General features: G+C 49.4%; 1 protein-coding gene across 1 annotated transcript in view; it reads right to left on the bottom strand.

The window, feature by feature from the left end:
• Positions 1-16,154, bottom strand: part of KIRREL3 (kin of IRRE like 3 (Drosophila)) — a 129,733-nt gene that overhangs the window by 22,072 nt on the left and 91,507 nt on the right. Inside the window, exons 9-10 of the mRNA XM_010008100.1 lie at positions 1,510-1,658; positions 969-1,096 (exon numbers count right to left, since the gene is read on the bottom strand). Coding sequence (XP_010006402.1) covers positions 969-1,096; positions 1,510-1,658 — 277 coding nt within the window. The remainder of the gene's footprint in view (positions 1-968; positions 1,097-1,509; positions 1,659-16,154) is intronic.

The following is a 16,154-nucleotide window of genomic DNA, read 5'->3' as shown; positions in this document are numbered from 1 at the left end:
GAATAACAAGGAGAAACAAGGATGGGTAATCACCCAGGGATTAATGACCCACCAGGATTCCTTTGCTGACATGAGCCAGCAAGTCTCCCAGGAGACTATAATTACATCCCAGGAGATGGTCTTCACTGAGATCTTGATGGTTTGGAAAAAACAAACCAGCAATTAATGCCTCAGTGTCCACTCTGCTCCTCGGAGATGAAGGGAGCGACTCAGCCTGTCCCCCTCCCACCCCCCTGCCAGTCCAGCTCTCTGGTAGTACCAAGTCCTGAGCTGCTGAAAGATGCTTTTCAAACCCAAACCTGCACTTTCCAGATGACTCTGATGCACTGCCCCTCGTTTAGGTTGTTAAGGTGGCTTTGCTCAGCCCTCCTGTCTGGAACAAGGGGATCAGATGAGCTGGCATATCCCTGGACTGACTGAGCCATGATTAATATTGGCAAAGCTCCTTAGGCTTTTCAGGAGAAAAGAATCACAGAATCACAGCATCATTCTGGAAAAGACCTGTAAGATCATGGAGTTCAGGAGCTGTGGGTAAGTCTGCTGAGCCACGGCTGTAAGGCGGGTCTGGAGGGCTCCATGGGGCAGCGTCAGACAACCCTGGCATTGATTTTCAGGAGTCTGCTTTTCTCTTTGACTTTCCCAAATGGGATTCCAGGCATGACCTTCCTGCCTGTCATCCAGATGTCTCCTGAGCCACACAAGCTTTCTTCCAAAATGTTACCAAGCCAATAAAGTCTTTTCTGCTTAATGCACTCCTCTGGACTCTCTGGGGACATGCATCACAGACCTGGGAGCTGCTGCTCTGCAATGCCACCTGTCCCCTGTCTCTGGAGGAGCCTTGCAGGTCCAGCATGTGTCCAACCAGGAGCTCCCAGCCTGTAGGCATGGTCTTTGCTCCATGGGGAGCATCATGCAGCCCCTTGTGCCAAGCAAGTGCCATTCCCCACCATCCCAGCAGAGATTCTTACCACGCCTGAGCCTCGCTTCATCCAGACGATGGTGAGAGATGGGTTTCCAGTCCAGGCACAGTTGAAGACTGCGTCTGAGCCCAGGTCAACGAGAAGGGACTGTGGTTCTGTTGCCATCCTGGGCCCAACTGCACAGAGGAGACTGGAGTTACTCCCAGTGATGGGGTATGTCAACCAGAAATCCTCCAACCAAAGAGGTCACTGTGTCAGAGGAAGCACTGGTATGTCTTGATGGACCTATGGGTCACAGCCATGTAAGATCCACAATAAAGATGAGAACATGAGACAGGTGCCTGCTGCAACCCCAGGATGACCAGCTCCCCAAGGACCACCACCATGAGATCCGTGCTCCTAAAGCAAGAGGAAATCATGGGTCCCACCACCAGAGCATTTACAAAGCAGGAGCTGCAAAAGAGCCCAGCAAGACCTGGTCACCCTGGGCATCTCTGATCTACCTGTATCCCCTTCTCTTTAATTTTCAGCAGTTCTGCTGGCCCTGCTTAGCCCTGGGAAGCCAGTCTCCAGCTGGCAGGTTACTTACAGTAGACATCCACGGTCCTGCTGATGTTTGTGCTGCCCAGTGCATTGGTGACCTCGCAGGAGACAGGCTCAAAGAAGAAGGTGTGGTCCACAATGGTTTCATAGAAGTCACCAGATGCTTCCTTTATAACCTGGCCCTTTTTAGCCCACCTGTTGAAGAGGAAAGAGCAGCATTGTGGTCTTGTCTTGTGTTGCATATCATGTAGGCATGTGTGATGGTGGAGACTTGCTCATCCAGCACACAGCTTGTAGTCCTGGGGGGCAGCAGGACAGCCCTGACCTGTCCTCAGCATCATCCACATCCACATGGATGGAGGGATTGCAAATGCAGGTTTGGATGATGACACCAAAGCAATGTGTACCTATTTCCCTACTGAAACCTTTCCAAAGTCATCCAAAGTTGCTATATTCCTGTTTCACTGGGAATATTCCTCATTCCTTGGGACTGTGGGGCATGGGTGGGAGACCTCCATGATAGGAGGGATGAGACATATCTGTCTCCCCTGATGGGCAACCATGGTGCCAGGAGAGCAGCCCCTTGCTGAACACAACGCTGCTGGTCCTTCCACGTCAAAACCACTAAAAAGCTTCTCAGCTTCTCTCCACTTTCACCCTTTTTTTTTTCTTCTATTTTTTCATCCCTAATCAAAGAGAACTTCCTCCTGTTCAGGAAGCTGAAATAACCTTACCCTGAAAAGCCAAGCTGGCATTTGCAATACAGCAACTTGCAAATTGTCTTCGAGAACAAGCTGTCAACTCAGCACTTGAATTAAGCTGCTGTTTGCCAAACAACGAGCAAATGTGACCTAATGGGGCACCGTGTGGCAACCAGCCACTCTGGAGAGGGTGGGGAAGGCAGGAGATGCTGTCAGGCAATGTGAGACTCCATCCAGCTTTGGGGGAAGGGAAGGAAAGTGCAAGCAGCAGCCTGGGGGGGATAAAAAGAAAAAAGAAAAAAAAAGAAGAATCCTCCCCAAACAACTGACAGGTGAATTAGAGGGAAGAGGACCCTCCTTGGGTCAGGGCTGCCCTCCTCTGGGTGTGCTGGCTGTTATGGTTGGGTTGGGAACTCAGCACTTCTTCCCGTGTGGGGTTGGTGTTTGGTTTTGGGGCTGCTGTGTCCGTTCATGGTCCTCCGAGGGGTCTTCTGCTTGCCCTCACCACTCTGCTATGGGTTGTCCTTGCTTCAACACCAGACTCATACAGCCCTGGTCAACTGGAGCAGCAGCAAACAGGTACAGAAGGTCTGTAGCCTAGTGGGGCTGGAGTGAAAGAAAACTCCGCTCCAGGGCAGGCTGGGAAACGCTCCCACAGTGCTGCTGGCACCAATTCCCCTGGTGCTTGCCAACATGAACCTCATGGAATGAGGACAGCTGACCTGCAAGGCTTCCTCCACCATCTGATGAAACCAGTGCTTTGAAGGAGATGGACTAGCAGTGCAGATGGGAGCTGATCTGTATGCGCTGCTCTGCGCTCTCCTTTCATGTATCTTTGCACCTCTAACAGATGCTGACTGGCCACTTTGCTTCCCTGCCCTGCCCACCTCCCTGGACTCCCCCTTCAATAATTAATCAGAAGATGCCGCTGTTATTCCTCAGGATGTGTTTTGTGTGCCAATGAGGGAGGTTCCTCAACCTGGCAAAGCCAGCCCAAGCGACACCTTCCCAGTTTGGATGGCCAGTGATGCTTTGGTAATGCTGTTCCCTCCCCAGAGGAACTGCAACCCAAGCCAAGGGGCTTGGGAGAGGTTGGCCAGCTTTGCTTCCTGCCTCCAGATGGGATCTGCCTTGCCCTGCTGCCTCCCTGCAACAGGAATGATGCTGCCCATCATGGGGAGCATCATCTTGTCCCTTGGGGATGCTCCTCTTCCCCAGGCTGTGGTGGGAGAGAGCTGGGGGATCTGCCTGAACCCCAATATCTAATCCCTGAAACTTTGCACAGGGTGTGGAGAAGAGACAGGTCCTCATTTCCTCCTAGTCAAAAAGCCATCACTCAGCAACACTGGATGTCAGAAAGCTATCAGGGAGGAAGGTAAAAAACTCCAGGGACATGAAACTTCAGCTGGTGAATGTGGAAACAGATTGTGCTTTCTGTCAGGAGTATTTCTGCTCCATTAAACTCCTTCACAACTTTGTCCCCATGGATGCTCGAAGGAAGGCACGTGAAGCCATTTCCTTGCAGTGGTCTGGGAGGCTGAGTGTGGCAACAAACCATGGGGGAATCCAGCACTTCTCTTCTGCCTGGTGTTTTCCTGTTTTGTTTGCACATAAGCCACCTTCCCTGCCCTGCAAAGGACTCATAGACTCATAGAATCATCAAGGTTGGAAAAGACCTTCAAGATGATCAACTCCAACCATCTTCCCTGTAGCCTCCAACCACTAAACCATCTTATAAGACACTATGTTTACCCCTTTTTTGAACACCTCCAGGGATGGTGCCTTCACCACCTCCCTGGGCAGCCTGCTCCAAGGCCTCACGAGAAGGAGGTTTCAAGATGAGGATAAATGTGATTTGTGGGCTCCATGGGCCATGCCCTCCAGCCCACCTATAGATTATCCTCCCAGAAGAGACATGGAGGCAACTGGGGTTTGGAAACCAAGAGGAGAACCATCTGGAGGGGGGTCGGAGCTGGGAAGACTTCAGCTGAGGTCCTCCTGGATGTTGCAAAAGCAAGTAAAAATGGAGGTTTCCAGGAGCTGTCTGACTTTGCAACTGCCTGGGAAAATACTAACTACCTGGCAAGGCGGGTTGGATTTGTTCATGGATTTGTTCAAAACCAACCGCTCCCACAAAGCTCCATTTCCCCAGTGTGCAGGTGTCTCACAACGGGTGATTCTTTGTGCTTAGCTCCATCTTCCCAAGGCTTAACACTGCTCAATCGATGTGGCTGAACAAGCAGCAGAGATCGTTTATAATGTCAGGTTGGTTTTTAACAACACCAGTTGATAACCATCTGGTAGAGCTTCCTGCCACATGCTCCCTGACAGCGCGAAGGCAAGATCCTTGTGTTTATAACAAGCCCACAACATGTCTTAGGCACCTCTTCACCTTTCAGTAATGACTCATAAACAGAATCTGAATAAAACAGAGCCAAGGTGTGGAGGACGCTCCAGCAGCCCCATCCACCCCCTCCACTGCTTCAGCTCTTCCTCATTTCTTCCTATTGTGTCACCACTGTTATTACACCCAGCCTGGCTCCCAGCCAGTGCTCCTTGTGCTACCATCCTAGAAGGCTTCTTGCACTTTTACTTTTATCTTGCAGGTGCTTCTATTGGAAACATGTTGTCCAGGGTCTTTTCCAGACTCTATGAATTTACCTTCTTTAGTCTCTCCTTGTATGGCTTTGCCACTTGGGACTTTTTGCTGCTGGTTTTCTTCTTAAGCCAACCCAGGGCTGTAGGGACAGGTGAGGCGACCTCAGCACCACTGTGTGTCCCCCATGCTCAGCCTGCCCAAGGAGAGGGGGAAGGGTCTGCCCTTGGGAATCCTGCCCAAATACCTCTTCCCATGGTTTCCTTGAGCTTGCCATGCTGCAGGAAAGGACTCAAAGGTTGGCCTAGCAGAGGTGACACCACAGACCATGTCCCACCTACCCAGTACTCCTGAGGTGGTCCCCATGGGGTGACAGTGGCAGCATCCCCAGGAGATGCCTTCACTGCCTGCTCTTTACCAGGCACCTTTGGAGGACTCAGCTCCAAATTTATCACTTTTCCTCACTGTCCCATTTGGCCAACACAGATGTAGAACCCTCTCTGCTGTTGCCCCTCATCCCCTTGGGCGTTGCACATTTTCTCTTCACCAAGCACCACCTCCACCTGTTTCCCCAGATGAGAATTTCTTCCTCTCCAGGCTGAGTTTCATTTTGCTGTTTCCTTTCCCATACTTCTAACCTGTGCTTGTTTTTCTCTGGCCTCTCTGGATGGAGTGCCCAGTGCCTCCCAATTCAGGAACTTCGAGGAATTGAAGGAGTCCAGGTGATGGAAGAAAGAAAAATTCAACCAGAAACAGATATTTTGATCCAAGAATCAAAGGGGTTATTGCAGACAGTACTGAAAAAAGTGATTAAATATTAAATAATTAGATTAAATAATTAAATTAAAGAAAGATTAAAGGTTAAATACCTGTACTGGGTTCTTTTAAAACCTAAAGCTAAGAGGGAGGGGGGAACTTTTCTACAGAGACATTCTCCAGGGAAATAATATTTTTTTTACTATATTGATCACTTCCCAGCTAAGAGTGCTCACAAGCAAATAAAAAAGGGCAATGTGGGATATATTAGTTCAAAAGCAGTGCCACGACTTTGTTTTGGTGTTCATCTGGCAGTGTCTCAGAGACCTGCTCTGGTTTCCACAGGAAATCTGCCAAACACCAGGACAAAGCAGCTGTGCTTCTTCCTAGGGGCTCAGTGGAAGATGCTCAGCAGAATCTCCTGTACAGGGGGTAAAACACAGCAGCTCCATCACTTCTTCCTCATGACCATGTTTCTGGCTGGGCTCCCAGGCTGGTGGAGCCCATGAAGAGCTAATGGTGTTCACAACACGAACGTGATGTGCCCTACAGAGCATCAGGACAAGGAGAGCATCACTGCGAGCGCTCCATCCTCCTCAGCGCTGCCCAAGCTCATGGCAACAAATAAATTCCTCTGTCCGCAATATAAGGGCTTGTAATCCTTCACCAAACAGTGTGTGTGACCAAGATCTTTACTCCACAGCCCTGGGAAGGCTGTAGGACTCATCCATAATTTTCTTTACAAAGCTCCTTGTCAGGCCACAGCTCCCTCCAGCATCTCCCAGCAGCACAGGGATGTTGGGGCTCTCAGACCTACAACGCCCCATCAAGCACCACTTCAATCCATCCTGCTGGCTCCAGGGACCTTTGCTAAGGAGGTTTTTCTGCAGTGACCAGCTCCTTGAACCAGCAGATTGGCTGTTCTGAGGGTGTGTAACCCAGGGAGGTGGAGTGTATTGCAATTTTTAATTAACGATGCAAAATAAAGCAGTTGCTCACCATATAAATTGTTTTTACTAAGAATGACTTAAAACAGATAAATATTTTCTTGGATGCATTTTAATTGCTTCATAAAAGCACCAAGAACACCCACAAATACCTTAAATAAATGCACGGCTGAGGGAATGAATTAATTAGCATTTCATTCCTGGGAATGGCTATTAATTGCTACAGATTTCTGGGAGAACAGCTTTTGTTGCTTTCTTGCCAGCAGCACCTTCACTTCCTTGTGCTGCAACGTGGCAGCACCCTCTGTTCCTCAGACAGGAGTCATCCCTGTGTGGGAGAGCTGCCAGCACCCCCCTGCATCCCTCTGCTCCCGGGATCCCCACAGCAGGAAACACGAACACGAGCCAGCAGTGTGTCCAGATGGCCAATGGCATCCTGGCTTGTGTCAGGAATGGTGTGGCCAGCAGGAGCAGGGATGTGATTCTCCCTGTGCTCGACACTGGGGAGGCCTCACCTCCAGTCCTGTGTCCAGGTCTGGGCCCCTCACTGCAAGGACCTTGAGGTGCTGGAGCAGGTCCAGAGGAGACAACAAGGCTGGTGAAAGGACTAGAGAGAAAGTCTTATAGTGAGAGGCTGAGGGAGCTGGGGGTGTTTAGCCTGGAGGAGACTCAGGGGGAACCTTCTCACTCTCTGCAACCACCTGAAGGGAGGTTGTGCTCAGGTGGGATCAGGCTCTTCTCTCAGGCAACCAGTGACAGGACAAGAGGGCACAGCCTGAAGCTGCTCCAGGGGAGGTTTAGGTTGGATATCAGGAAGCACTTCCTCATGAGAGGGTGATCAGACATTGGGATGGACTGCCCAGGGAAGTGGTGGAGGCACCATCCCTGGAGGTGTTCAAGGAAAGGCTGGAGGTGGCACTTAATGCCATGGTCTGGGGATGTGGGGGTGATGGGTCATGGGCTGGACCTGATGATCCTAAAGGTCTTTCCCAGCCTTGGTGATTCTGGGATTCTGTGAGGATGGTGTTCCATGGATGATGTTCTGGCATCCTTCGGAGGTCCAAGATGGGCTTGTGCCAGCAGTTCCTGGCTCACAGAGCATCCCTCTGGAGTGACAAGTCTGGTGAGGGACAATGGAGCGAGCGACACAGCCTGGGGGTGATGCTGCCCCCGCACGGCTCCGGCCTGATGCATCCAGCAAATTATTTCTTTATTAAGAGTAAATTTCCATAATGCTGATCTATGGGGTTATTCCTCTTCTCCTGCCTTCTCCTTCCCTAATGAAGACGTGTGGTTCTTGGGAGACTCCTCAGCCACACGCCTGTAGTTCTCCCTCCCTGCTGATGCAGGGGGTTCATTTATTATCTGGCCACAGGTCGTCTCTCCACCCTCTAAATTCCAAGGTTGGGTCTTCCAGCTTGGGTTTAATCAAGTTCAGGAGGACAGAGCCCTCAGCAAAGTGCTGAGCATCTTTGCTGATGGTTGGCCAGTCCTGCAGCTGGGGGAGAAAAGCGCATGGTGCCCATCATACTCGAGGTCCTAATGGTGGAGATGCTGCACCTCAGAGCAGAGTTGCCAACCTTCCTAATCTCCTCCTGCCTATTTTTTTTTTTTCCCAAGTGTTTTTTCTTCAGAAACAAATAAACAGTGAGAAAGGCTGTAATGTGTTCCCAAATTTCAAGAGTTCAGGCTCAAATCCCAGACAGGGACATGTTTGGTGTCTGATTGTGCTCACTGCAATACACCTATTCCTGGAGTCTGATTGTTTTTAAACACTCTGGGGTTTTTATGATAATAATAACAATCTTGCTGTGCAGAAGAAACCTCAGGCTTGATTTCCCATCACATCTCAGCTCAGCGTTCCCCCTCCTGCCAAGCCAGGAGGCCGGTGATGAGCCTGATTGCTCATCAAACCACAGGCTTTAGGGGACGTGCCTGTCCTCAGATCTCCTCATCATCAGGAGGTCCCAAGAGTGGGAAAAATGAGTGAGGGGCTACTCGGAGCTCCCCTAGTCAAATCTGTTGTGCAACCAGAGTTCAGCTCTCAGGAGAGCATCGGGGTACTGGAGCAGGGATGGGCAGGAATATCCCAGGGCTGCCCACGGAGAAACCAAGGTGAGACAGTTTCTCTTGTGTCATCCCAGAGGCCACAATTAAAGCTGTGTCACCGGCACAGCCTGTACAAGCCACGGTTCATTTTGGTGAGAAAACAATCAAAATAACACAGTGATCAGAAAAAACTGGCCCCAAGTGGAGGGGAAGAAGTAAACAAAGCTGTTAACTTGTCAATGACTTGACTGATCAACCGTTGGAAGCAGGGAGCACTGGTTGATGAGCCGTGTGGATAATCAACGATGCGATGCTATGCCCGGCAACCCCGGGACCAGGAAGGACTGATCCGGCCAGGAGCATGCTGTGGGGACCTCTGTGCATGGCAAAGTTGGCCACAGACCCCAGGGATATCTTGTCAGGGGAATAATCCCTTGGAAGGAATAATCCCTGCCCAGAGCACTTGCATCCCACACTGTGTCCTGGTAGCTGTGTATTCCCAGTGCTTTGGCACAGGGACACGTGGACACAGCACTTCAGGACATGGTTTAGTTGGCCTGTTGGTGTTGGGTTGACAGCTGAACTTGATGATCTTAGAGGCAATTTCCAACCTTAATGATTCTGTGACTCTATGAATTACAGACACTAGCTTTTGCAGTGGGGACAAGGGGCTGGTAGGGATGTGCATCCCCTCTGGAAGGGAATTGGAGACTCAGTGATGGAGAAACTATTGCCATTTAAAAAGAAAACTTTCTGGGCTGGGTGATTCCTCCTGCAAATCAAGCTGTTCTTCTGACAGATCAAACCAAAATGCAGATGTGTTAGATCTGGTGCTATTTAAAATCCCCCCTCCACCCCCACTCCTTACAGGAGGGGTCTGTGCACCAATTCTGCCCCCACTAATCCCTCTTTTGGTGCTTCTCTTGTCACATTGGAGGCTTTTCTTGCCCTTCCCTTTCACAAATCCACCCTCTTTTGCCATAACTCCTCTCCCCTTCTTAAATCCTCGGCCCCAGGGCCATGGGATCACATAAAAATTGTACTTTCCCCCCTAATGTTACTAATGTTAAATTCCTGTTTTTTCTAGGTGCAAAGACCATTTAGATGGGTCTGAAGATGCAGGCTATGACAGCCAGCTGTCAGGATGGCTTATTCTGGGGAAATGCTGGGGCTGTGAGTCACCCCATAGGCCTGGATGAGCTCAGAGGTGTCACCCCTCCCTCAGGGATTTTTACCCCTTTGGGCAGCAATGTGCATTTCATTTCTCCTGCCTACATCATCTTGACTTGCCTATCCACACCACAGAGGTGACTAAGAGCTTCACTATTGTTCTTTGCATGGGTAATCCAATTTCATCACATGCTTTGGGTTTCCTCAAATTGTTTAATGGGATTAGTCCTTTCTGGGGTCTTCCCACCCCACTCCACCCCTGGAGCAGAACTCCTGTAGCCAGATTTATGGATGCTAGCATGTCAGAGCACTAAGCCTCTGTAGTGTTTATCCTCCTACTAAATGTAAAGTGACTCTGTGCTGTGAAACTGTTCAAACTTGCTTTTCCTTCTACACAGTCACCTACATAGATGGGATTTGCCCTTGGCTGGAGAGCTGTAGGTTGGCTGGAGCTTTCCAAAGGGTCTTCTTTTTCCTGGCTGACTCCAAAAGCCTCTGAGCTTTTGAACTGAGCTTGATTTTTGGATATTTTCAAGAGCTTTGTGGTTTGAAATCTGTTGTGTCAGAGGGCTTCAGCACCTCCTGTTGACATGGAGATTGGAGACAGACCTCAGGGCAGGTTTGTATAAACTCTTCAAGGAGGGTGACCGACCTCGGATGTGTCCAAGAGCCAGGAAATGCTCCCTGCTTTGAACATAATGTCCAACAGCCTGATCTGGCTCCCTCTGACTCTCCAGCCCCAGCTCTGAGCAAACTCACCACAACCCCCTAAAGCTTTTCTGTCCCCCTGACAGCTGCTGTTGCCATCCCATCCTTCATACTTGCTTTTTAGGCTCTATCTGTGAATTCTGGCACGTCCTTGGGTTGGTGTGAGGCACAGCTCCTTCTCTGGCAGGTTCCTTGGCAGGTCCTGCCAGAACTGTTAATTATTCAGGGCTGAACTGTGTCTAGATCAAAGGATTCAAGTTAGAATTATCAACAGAGGCAACTGTGCTCAGAGGCAACCACCTGAGATGAAGATGGGCCGAGTCCTCATTTTGTGGGAATCATCTTGCAGAAGTTGCCAAGGGCAGTGGTTTCTGTGCAAGCTGACAGGGGTTCCCACTGGCTGAACTGTGGGTAATGTGGGGATCTGGCAATTCATCAGGAGGAATAATAAATGACATCTCCACAAATGCATTCCCCTTGTGCTAATGCAAATCATGGGCAACATATGGGCTGAGAAGCAGAACAAAGTTCCAAGTTCACCGAAATATCTGCTCGTCTTTTCGTTATGGAATTCAACCATCCACCCATCTCCAAAATGATGCTCAAGTCACTGTTCTTGGCCAAGCCTCTTGAATCCCCTTAGACTGCTCTGGTGACAATGCTGCTCTTCTCAGCCACGTCATGAGAAAAGAATCAGTGGTGGCTGCTCACCAGTATGACAACTGCTTCACAAAAGCTGTGTGATTACCCACCCACCTCGGCACAAACCAGCAAGAAACAGTGTTTCAAAAAGAAGAAAAAAAAAAGACTCTCTAAAAGTAAAACCCATTAAGTCCTTAATTACACACTTCAATAGCAAAGCAGAGCTGAGCAATGAGCACTGCCTGATGCTTTACAGACAGCCTCTAAATCCCAAGCCAACAACTTGTCTGCTGCCTTTGCTTTCCTATTTGCCAGCAGCTTCCAGAGAGTTTGTGTAGGAACACAAATCCAAGGATAATTTCAGGACCTCAAGTTAGCATTAACTCCATGATCTGACACTGGATGAGGCCAGAATTCCTGTCAGGCCTTTCTGGGGTGGGCATTACCAGGCTGTCTCCACCCAACAAACACACCAGGACAACTTCAACAGCCTATGTATGGCAGGGTGAGTCCTCTGACTGTCTGTGTCCAAGAGCAGTCACGTGTGGGGGAGAAATCACCAGGACATGTTTTAAACACATACATTTTCAAGGACACTGCTTGGGGAATTAGTCAAATGAACAGTAACTGCTGATGACATGATGACTGCAACCATCACATCACTGCTGGTTTACCAGAGCAGAGATGGTGACAGAACAGAAACACAGGACCATCAAGTTGTTTTGGTTGGAAAAGCCCCTTAAGATCATCAAGTCCCACCATTAATCCAACACTGCCAGGGCTACCATGAAACAATGTCCCTCAGCACCACATCTACACAGCCTTTAGGGATGGTGACTCCACCACTGCTCTTGGTAACCTGTTTGAGGGCCTGACAACCCCCTAATGTCCAACATAAACATCCTCTGGAACAACTTCAGGCTGTTTCCTCTTGTCCTATCACTTGTCATATAGGAGAAGAGACATAGGTGCTAACAGCTTTGTTCTCCATTTAAATCCCCCTCTACCTCCTGAAAACTGCACTAAAGGAGCAAAGGGGGAATCAAGAGGTGGGTGCAACTCCTGTCTCAGGTCCTTCTTGCATGCCCTGCCTGATCACTCCCAGCTTACTTGTCCCTGGCCACGTTCCCCACCCCCTAGCATGAAAGCAGAAAAACCTCAAAAGGAGCTGAAGGCCTCTTAAATCAACATCTTTCCCAGCTCAGAAGCTGGAAGAGAATTCATTATTTATATCACAGGAACACAAAAGCTTTGCATATTTTAAGCTGCCTGAAATTACTTCAAGGCAATTCTTCCTCTCCTTTTTCTTTTTAAAATTAAGCACATTGAGATGTCTCTGAATCGAGTGGTAAGAGAAAAAGAAAATAAAACAGAGGGATTGAAGGAGAGAAAAGAAAAAAACCCTGCAATCCAGCTTGGGAACACCAAGGAACAGCCATCAGGGGATGTTCCCAGCGAGGTGCTGACATAATCCTTTGACAGACTTCCCTGATGTCATGTGGACGTTGGCAGGAGAAATAAAAGGAGGCATCTCTGCTGCTTCACAGGTACAAGCACACAAGGCCATATCCTTCAGAAGCAGCAGGAGAGGAGGTGCTGAGTGCTGGGTGTCTTTTCTTTTTTCCTCCTTCTCCCCCTTTTTACATTTTCAATTTAGTCACAGCATCTCTAATTTCCTTAGATCTGAAGCCACCTCGTGAGACTGGAAGGGAAGGATACAGAAGAAAGATGAGGGGGAAAAAAGGCACCAGTAATCTTGTAAAAGTCAGTTTTGAAAAATCAATTTTCTCGTGTGACAAGATTTGCTTAAGGCTTTTCCTTCTATGAAATCAGCCCATCATCCTGCGGGAATGCATGAAGGAAGTGGTGAGTGTGCTTTGGAGTAACTCTGATTAAAGACTGCTAAATTAGGCTTGAGAAGCTGCCACTTCTCCTTGCAAAGAAAGTGAGAGGAGATCTGGCCAGAGGAGCCAAGGATGCTCCTTCCCAGTCATCTTCCCCATGAGCCAGTCCTGAAGGAGAGGTGACCAATGTGGATGGAAAAACACAAGTCTTGGACCTCTCGAGCCCTGTGGATGTTGCTTGATAGCAAACTGTGAAGTCTTTCCCAGCACCTGGAGGTTTGGGTGCGAAGTTTTCTTTGGAGGCAGTTTCACTCCAATGTTGGAAACCTGCAAAGCCTTGAAGACTGTTGATGCCTCATGAAGACGCCAACTCCTGCCTGATGGGACACTGGTGGTCTTGGTTGGGACTGGGATGACTACCACCTCTGGAGAGGCTTCATCCAACCCAGCAGCTTGGGCTGGCTGCCTCATCATGGATTTCTTTTGGGACCTTTAAACATTAATAGAATCATAGAATGCCAGGTTGGAAAGGACCTCAAGGATCACCTGGTCCAACCTTTCTAGGTTATACTATAGTTGATATGAGATGGCTCAGCACCCTGTCAAGCTGAGACTTAAAACTGTCCAATGTGGGGGAATCCACCACTTCCCTTGGGAGACTATTCCAATGTTTGACTGTCCTCATGGGGAATGTCCTTGTGTCCAACTGAAAACTCCCCAGGAGTAACTTGTGCCCATGGCCCCTTATCTTTTCCATGTGACTCCTTCTAAATGGGAACTCTCCATCTTCTTGGGAGCCACCCTTTAAATACTGGAACATGGTGATAAGGTGTCCCCCAAACCTTCTCTTCTCAAAGCTGAACAAATCCAGTTTTCTCAGCCTCTCCTCATATGGCAGGTCCTCCAGTCCTCTGCTCATCCTTCTGGCCCCACATTTCTACAGCAGGGCATGGTGCTCCAGAGCACAAAATGCTTTCCTTCTCCCCACCTTTTTCCCCTTTCCAGCCAAGCTCTACTCTCTCTCCTAATTAGTTGGAGCTGCCTCAGAACATTTCCCAGCATCTTGTTCCCATTATCCCAACAAACCAGGGAAAAGGAAGACAAGCTTCCTCATCCTCACTCCTGTGAAAGGAGGATACTCCAACCTAATCTTCCCTGTCTCACCTCTCTGAGGTGAGATGGGAGCCCAGCCTTGATACCCAGCTGCAGCTGTGCCTTTTCTTTTATTTTACTGTTTTTCATTTACTTATTTATGTATTTCTAAAAGCCTTTCTTTGCCACCCAGCCACGCTTCGTTCCCTGTCAGAGGGAGCTGGCAGATGGGGCTGATGCCTCATCAAGCAGATCTGAAGAATTCATTTCCTGATTTTTTTTTTCCTTCCCCAGCTTTCATTTTCACTTCAGAGCAAAGGTCCAGTTGTCTGGGAGGAAGCTACAAAGACAAACCCGGGCAGGAAACCAGAGATAGTCAGGAAAAATGTTACCGTGCCGATAACTTGAGACCTCTGTGTGCTTTGCATTCATTTCAACTCCTGCATTTTGCTGTGTCTATAAATTAGATTTATTCTGTTGCTGCTGTGAAAGGCCTGTGAGCCCCTTTCCTGCTCCACCTTCTCTCGCTGAGCTGGGCTGCAGGAGCCCTGCCAAGGGAGGTGTGTGGCCTTGCAGTGTCCTGCTGCTGGACAGACATTGAAGGAAGAGGAAGAGATGGGAGCAGGGGGGAGGAAGGCAGTAAACCCAAGGAGACCCTATGCACTGGTGTAATGAGCACTTTCCCCAAGCTGGACTGAAGGAGGGAGCTGGTTCAGGAGGGAGAAGGTCCCAGAGCACGACTGTCCCACCTGAAGGTGCTGAGATGCCTGGACCACATGTCTGGTGAGCTGCTCCCCCACATCTCTCTGCAGCCTCCTGGTCAGCAGGGACCCCCAGGGCTTTTCAGGACCATGTGGGGCTGCCCTGGGTTGCTCCACAGTCCTCAGGGGAGATGTCCAGGTGTTCTTCCCCATGAGTGTGCCACTAAGCTTGAGGGACATGGAGGAGCAAACCCATGTGCTCACGGACTTCTCATCTCATCTCCTCTGCAGTGTATTTCAAATCCTTGACAGTCCCTTTTAAATGTTAATTAAGGTATGATTGTCCTTTCATAGCAGTTTAATATTGCAGATCCCCCTTCCCTGGCAGATAGTGCTGGGGAAGCAAAAAATGTGCCACTGAGGTCTCAGTGATCAGAAGCTCTGGGCTTTCTGTAGGGGGGACACAGGGGGGATATTCACTTATATTCTGGCCTTTCATGAATGGGCAGAAGAAACAAAGTGACCTACCAAACACACCAACTCCCAGGAGTCATTTTTCAAAGCCAGCTGAATTTGAAATGAAAATACCTTCAGGTCTTCCAGTGCCAGAAAAGGGGAAATGGCCACTGCTGTGGTTTGGCTGCAGGTAGTGCCCCTTCAACAGGTCATTTGCCACTTCTCCATCAAAAGCTGCCAATGAAATGCATCATCCTGCATCTCTGCATGAGCTTCCCACAATCCAAGAATCCCTTCTGGCCTTTCTAGCTACAGATCTGAGAACATTCTCTCCAGCAGATGAACAGAAGAGGCAGGGACAACTCGGATGACGTGGGAGAGCATTAAACTTCAGATATGCACTGTTGGGTGCATCCAGAAGCTCAGCTGACCAAGTGAAGGAGATGAGATCCTTGGTTGTGCAAGAGAGAGATCTGATCCCAGTGCCTGGGGTGATTTCTGCTTCTGCTCAACCATCCTGGCAGCAGGAAACTATTCCCAAGACTCTTCCTTCCCTGAAACCCAAATTCCTTGGCTCTGTAGATGAAGAACGCGGCTTCATCAGTCAGTGGAAATAGGATGTATCTACCACTGCCTGGAGATGATGGTTCACTGCCGTCACTGCTGTGGCTGCATCCTGGGGGCAGCCTTCTGGCATGGGGCACCTCCCCAGAATAGGTCTGATCCCTGAGGAGCACATGTGAGGAATTAGGAATGGGAACTGCACAAGAATCAGTGACTTGCTGACCTTCACACTGGGCTTCTTCCTCCGCTATAACCATGTTCCTCGGGCTGGGGCTGCCTTTACTCTGGGGATCTGTTTTGGAGAAGCTGGGTCTATGTGGTTGGCCCATGACTGATTGACTGATGATGGATTTGCTCAGCTGGCCCAGACAGCCACATTTAGCAAGGCAAGTTCAAGGACTAGCAAAGCAAGGCCAAGCCACGAGGTCAAAGCCTCTGAGCACACTTCCAAGCCATGGCATTCCT

Source organism: Chaetura pelagica, unplaced genomic scaffold (assembly GCF_000747805.2).
Source record: "Chaetura pelagica isolate M959 unplaced genomic scaffold, ChaPel_1.0 scaffold32, whole genome shotgun sequence".
NCBI classification, from domain to species: Eukaryota; Metazoa; Chordata; class Aves; order Apodiformes; family Apodidae; genus Chaetura; species Chaetura pelagica.
Note: the sequence above shows the minus strand (reverse complement) of the source record. Positions and strands in the feature narration are given on the sequence as shown.